The sequence below is a fragment of the Chanos chanos genome, chromosome 9 (assembly GCF_902362185.1).
Source record: "Chanos chanos chromosome 9, fChaCha1.1, whole genome shotgun sequence".
Lineage (NCBI taxonomy): Eukaryota > Metazoa > Chordata > Actinopteri > Gonorynchiformes > Chanidae > Chanos > Chanos chanos.
The window spans coordinates 9131966-9138363 of NC_044503.1; the positions used below are offsets into that span (position 1 = coordinate 9131966).

The 6398-nt window shown below is 40.1% G+C and overlaps 1 protein-coding gene across 1 annotated transcript; it reads right to left on the reverse strand.

The window, feature by feature from the left end:
• Nucleotides 1–546: 546 nt before the first annotated feature.
• Nucleotides 547–2818, reverse strand: LOC115820737 (scavenger receptor cysteine-rich domain superfamily protein). Its single transcript, XM_030784391.1, has 5 exons — nucleotides 2736–2818; nucleotides 2524–2559; nucleotides 2104–2415; nucleotides 1182–1496; nucleotides 547–602 (listed from the first exon to the last, which is right to left on the reverse strand). Exons 1-5 carry the CDS (start codon nucleotides 2773–2775, stop codon nucleotides 547–549), a joined length of 759 nt encoding a protein of 252 aa, XP_030640251.1. The 5' UTR covers nucleotides 2776–2818.
• Nucleotides 2819–6398: the final 3580 nt, after the last annotated feature.

A 6398-nucleotide genomic window follows, 5' to 3' on the forward strand; every position in this document is an offset into this window, starting at 1 on the left:
TAGACGAGTCCTGGAGCAACATGGGAAAATAGAGCGACTTACAAGTCCTGCTCTCTCTTTCCAGCTCGGTGGGTTTCTTAACCTTCTTACAAAGCACTCTTGCTAAAACCAGAGTGATGCAGGTGGCCAAAACAAAGGTCAGAGAAGACACTAGAAGGCTGATCATCATGGGGCTCAGCACCGGATCCACACCTGTGAATACAGTGGAACGGTCATTTCCTCATTCATTTCCTCATAGACAGATGCCTTCTGCTTCTACAAAAATTCATTTCAGTTTGAGCTGCAAGTCACTGAATTTGTGTCTTAAGCTTTACACAGCACTATGGGTTTTAAACACGGCAAATGCGCTCAGGAAAATCAGTCATAAGTGTTATTATATCTCAAAATCACACAGAGGACTGGATCTGTTTCTAAACACTGACGACGGGGCTTTTTTTTGTCACCTAATTTTCTCAGCTACATCTGTCACATCTGATGGCCAGAAAACGGTGTTACCGCAGGAATACGTGGAACATGACACACACACACAAGAACAACTTTAATGGCCTATTTGTCTGCGCTGTTAAGATCCTTGAAATTGAAATACTCAAACTTTGTGATTCCTACAAGACCAAAGTGTCCATTATCCTGAACATCAAAAATCTCCACGCTAATGAAATCTTTTGGTTTGACTGCATTCGTGTTCTCGTGCTTTTGCTGTGATGCTGTGGCTTTTGATGCACCACTCCTTCCTCTGATTATACTTTTGGCTTGTTTGTGATGGAGGCAACTTGTTGTTCATTAAGTTGTGTTTGTTTCGTAAAGATACACAAACTTAGACATCGTGTCATTTTACATTATTTCATAAAATACATCAAAGAGTTGCCTCTTAAAGGGATGATATATATTTTTTTATTCTCAGTATTTTAGGTCTACTCCTACCGAGGAGAGAACACTTAACTTCATTATCTCGAACTACAGAAGTCAGTTCAGAACAATCTGAGATGGTGCATGTCACAGTGTCTGAATTATCTCATCATAATTTATCAATCATTATTACCCTAAATGCTAGATTATCAACAATGGATTTTCCTGCATGTCACCCAAGACAATTAGACACCACAGAAAATGTCAGAGTCATTCTCTTACTATAGAAAAAGACCAACGCATCACTCAGGATGTGTGGCGATGAAGAAACTAACCTTTGACTGAAATCGGGAGAGGTTGACTCTCCCTGGAAATGAACATGCGGCCTCCGACCTGCACTTTGTACAGGCAGCAATAGTAGCCTTCGTTTGAGGACTGGGCATTGGAGAAAGTGAAGGTCACAGAATTAGAGAGAGCGGGCAAAGTGTGGCGCACCGTTCCATTGGGACGTATGAAACGCAGCTGGAAGGAGCCACCTGGGTAACCTTGCTGAGTAGAACAGGTCACATTGAAGTTCTGACCTTTGAGCACCCATCCTGACGGAGCTTCTGCTGAAGTGTTATACCAAATCTGCGGAGTGTGAATCTCTACTGTTGGACCAAGAAAAAAAAAAAAGAGATAAATCTCTGCTCAGACATATTCTGACTCAAACTCAATATAAAATTCCTAGGATATTAAAAATATTAATGAGGTTATATTTGAGTCTCAGCTCTGATATGGATAACTTTTTTTACTGGCAACAGAATCCAGATTTGTTTGAGATAAGCAAATGGACACTTACATACGGTTATATTGATGGGGTTGCTGGTGGGAGAGTTGCCAGGGTTTCCTTGGATCCTGTATAAACAACTGTAACTGCCACTGTGCGAAATGTCCAGGTCTGATAAAGTAAGTTCCACTCTCGTCTGCTTGGAATCTGCCCTCTGGGTTACCAGTGGAGTGTCTACTCCTTTTTTATACAGGTGGAACTCAACAGGGTACAGCCAATAACGAACAGAGCAGCTGAAATGAGCAGCCTCTCCAGCTGAATATGCAGTGTAAGGAGACTGTACCATCAGGACTGGAACTGGAAGTTTTCCTGTTTCAAAAAGGTTAGGGAAAGATTTTGTAAAAAAAAAAAAAACTAAAAAAACCTGAAGAGCCAAACAAAATCTGACTTCCTCTTCATGTACCTGCAAGTAATGTTCAAGCACATACCTGTGCACTCTACACTGACGTCCTCATTATGCAAGCAAATCCCGTCGTTAAGGGTGCGTTCGCACAGGTCTAGACTGAATTCGTCACCCGAGCACCGCACGTTCCTCCATACTACCTCACCGCTGGCCCTGCCGAAGCGGAAGGCGTGCGAGGTGCTGTACGCAAAGCCACAGCTAAGCTCTCGACACACCACAGCTGCATCCCTCAGGTCCCAGCCGTGGTTACACACTGTACCCCAATGATTACCAAGATACACTTCAACCCTTCCCGAGCACTTATGGTCCCCACCAACGAGTCTAGTGTGAACATCATCTGTAAAATATAACCAAAGACCAGTTGGACATTTAGCCAAAAGTTTACTCTTTACGACAGGCTTCTTTGACAATGTTAGGTTAAAAATGAAATTTTAAAGTAACTTACCGTAAGCATGAGCATCCCAAACGGCAATAACGTAGCCTGTTCAAAAACAAAAGGAACAAAGGGGTAAACGAAAAGAAGTGTATCAGACCAACATCCAAGCGCTTGTCATTCCGTTTAGAAAGTCTTCATTAGAAGCATTTAACATCCGAGTAGATAAGCTCAATTCAACGTACAGGATGCTGAAGGGAGCTGCTGCTGCTAACGCTACTGACCTAGAGACAGCAATGTAAGGACACGGAGAATTTTGGACATCTTGTAGATATCCCATGTGTCTTCTGCTGCAGCCGAGGCCGTGGGGGCGAATTCTCAGCGGACTTGGGGGAACGTCTTTAATTTGTGGTCTAATATAATATCCCTGACAGTAACACTACGATAACACCATCGCGACAAGCAGTTGCTAATGACTTGCCCAGCTGATTCTCAAGCTAACCTACTGTTTGCTGACAATTTACGTTGCTTGCTAAGCGCATTAGCTAGCTGGAACCACGTACGTCACGATGTTAGGCTGCCCGATTGTCTATTCTGATGTTCTTCAAGATGTAGTTCTTTTCAAGGGCGAACAATTACGACTATTTAGAGTGGCTTCGTTTACTAATGTCAGTAGCAAACATACTAAGCTAGCTTGCTAAACAGCGTATGTTGGCTCCCTGCTATCTCCAGGTAATAATCTGTATCAGCAAGCAGGAGTTACACATGGTTCCACCTAGCTAGCTTTCGCCTCCCGGAGTACTTGTTGATTTCATTTGTCAGCATTATAAAGGTGGACAGACCACTAGATGACTCCCACGCGATTGCTGGGTCTGCCCCGAACAGAATAAATAGTTTGTTGAAAGAAATTCTAAAAACAAAGCTGGCAAAATCCCTGGAAGTTTGTCCGCTACCCAACCCGACAATGTTTTGCAGTCGATTATTGCGCAACTTTTGCGCATGTAGCTGTTGATAATACTGAAGGTAACATCCAATTGCATAGTTCAAACTGTAAAATACACGAACCTGTTCGAGAACTTGCATGGACTGAAATAAAACAGGATGATCGGAATCAACTGCTACTCATTTATTCTGTGTAATAATGCATAAATGTATGTCTACAAAAGGGCCAATGGCAGGAAATAATAATAATAATAATAATAATAATCTGTTGCCATTGCTACTTTGAGTGAAGTGCATTAGGGGATACTTAACTACCCAAGTCCACATAAGTCACCTGATGCATCCTTAATAAAACCCACAAATCAAGAACATTCCTGGGTATTTGATCCGTATTCAAACAGGTGTAACTGCAGACACACAGCACTACACGACACAACTACTACATGACATTATGGTTATAGGTAGGGCTGTGGTTAGGGTTAGGGTTAGGGTTACGGGCCTGTGATGTCTCACCAAATTTCTCTCGGACATCTCTTGTTAGAAACGCCGCCTCCTGTCAAAAAATCACAATCGAAATCCTAGGAGTATGGTCATAATCTCACGTTAAGCGTTCCTCTCCACTGACGCCCATTATAAGGAAACAATTTAACGTGCCTTAATGTCCCAAAACAGCGATCAATGATCACCATATTTTTCTGACATCTCACATGTTATAAGCACTATAAGCACTCTAATTAAACAAAGCAAAAGAGAAATTCAATGAAAGGGATAAGGTGTTGGAAATGATTTACGTGTTTATTCGCATATAGCGAGGGGAAGTGAGGTCCGATCTCAAGTGTTCATTCGAGACACTGATTCTAAAGCCAGGTGTAAACGGACCTACTTAGAACTGTCCACTTGTGATCGGATCACCAAAATCTTAATACAAGGTGTAAACAGGGCCATACTAGTACAGGAAATTATCTCAGGGGATGTATCGTGTACTGAAGTGGGTGTGTCATGTAGTAAAGTGGGTGTGTTGTGTAGTCTGCGAGACTGCAGATAGACCTTTCTCTAAGTACTTGGCTAGATGCGAGCTTTGAATTGGAACAGTGCTTAGTCTGTGACTGGTGACGTTTCACAAGTTCATGGGAACGCAAGCACAGAGAAGAAGGCATATTGAGAAACGCCCACAGTCAGCCCAACATAGGCATGCCCCTCCTCTGCCTACCTCACTTGGTGACAAGAACATACCAGTTCAGTATATGTATTTATGTATTTGCGCCATTTGCATTACTACTTGTCCAAAACTGGATACATTTTACAGGATAAAGTTGAAACATTTCGTTTGTTTTTGGCGATTTTGGTCATTTTAGTCACCATGCGGATGTATAGGTATGCATACCACTCTGAGAAATGGCATAGTAGTTCAACAAACTTAAAATTCGAGCACACAGTAATTTCTGACAGCAGGCCTGATTCACATAAAGTTTTCATGAGAACTATCTTAAAATCTTTCATTCTTACTTTATGTTGCAGCCTGTATTCTGAATGAATGTAGGAGTTTCATGGATGACTGCTGGGAGACTTTCACAGAATTTTTAGTGGCATTTAGTGAGTTCTATAAGTTTTTCACACAGTTGTTATTGGCAATGCGTGAGTCATAACAGGTTTTCTGGTTTGGTCCTATTTTTTAGACATTCTAATGATGACACATCTTTTCAGATGACACATCTTTTCTTTTTAAGCACAGCTGGGGAATGTCTACATCAAAATAGAAGCCATCCAGGGACTTACAGGTTTCTACAACAAAATGCCTTTTGGTCAGTAAATTGTTGTTGCTTTGCTCTGCTATTTTGCTTTGTATTGTACTGTTTGTCAAAATATTAAACTTTTTCCTGTCTGAAAAATGACCCACAAATGTATTGTTTATACAGAACTGAGAAGTCAAGTGTTAGATACATATACACAATGCTGGCTGGAAACAAGCTTAAATAGCAGCAATCATTTTGCAGGTATTTTTTTTTTTTCAAAGAATACATGCAGCAAAGAATGTGACTTTGTCATTGTAGCTAAAAGGCATTTGTGTTTCGAGACACTTGAGTGTGCTGTAGATTCTTCATGTTTTTTTTTTTTAATTTCAGCATGTCTTTTTGCTAGTTTCATGGGTAAAATACTGCTTGAACTAACCTCTTGGACTTCCTGGGCCTTTACCATTCCAGGTCAGAATGCACACATATTTTATTCATATTTTATTTTATTCAATACCTATTTAAATCACTGAATTTTTATTAAATTATTTAACAAAAATGTTACCAACACAACTGACTGCAGCATATATGAATCAGGGACAATGTGAATTTTCAGCGTATTCTGCTATAATTTTTTCGATATGTCTCATGTTAGATTAAAAAGATCATAGCTATCATTTCTATGAACTACTTGTTGCTCAAGAATATTAGGGTATATTTTCATATTCATTAAAGTCTGCAATAACTAAATATGTCTCTGCTATTTCCTTTTCAGTTAAACACACTTTAATCATATATACTGGATATTTGATGTGAAACCACTGATTCTGTTGTTCCCATTTTCCCATCAGCATCTGTGTCATGTTGGATTTTTCATGCCTTGCAAGCGATGGTCAGTTGTTCTGATCAGCCTAAGGAAGGTTTTTTTAATGAGATAAATAAGGTTCAATATTTATGCATTTCTGACCACACATGAAATATCATATAGCTATTAACTACAAAGAAAATAAAGCAAAATGAAACTGTGTTGTACTATCTCTTTTAACAGAACGTTGGTTTCTTGAAGAGGTAGATCAAAACAGGGTTGGTATGTAGTCCATGATAAGTAATCCTGCTGCATGTTAAAACTCAGTGCATTGTAAATAACTGCCAATATGAGTCATGACCATCATAACTATTTCATTTTTTGACAGCATTTGTACTTTGGTCCACTAACCCAAAAAGCCGTATGGACCACGCAAGTCTCATCAAAGGTAAATAAAACATGTATCTATC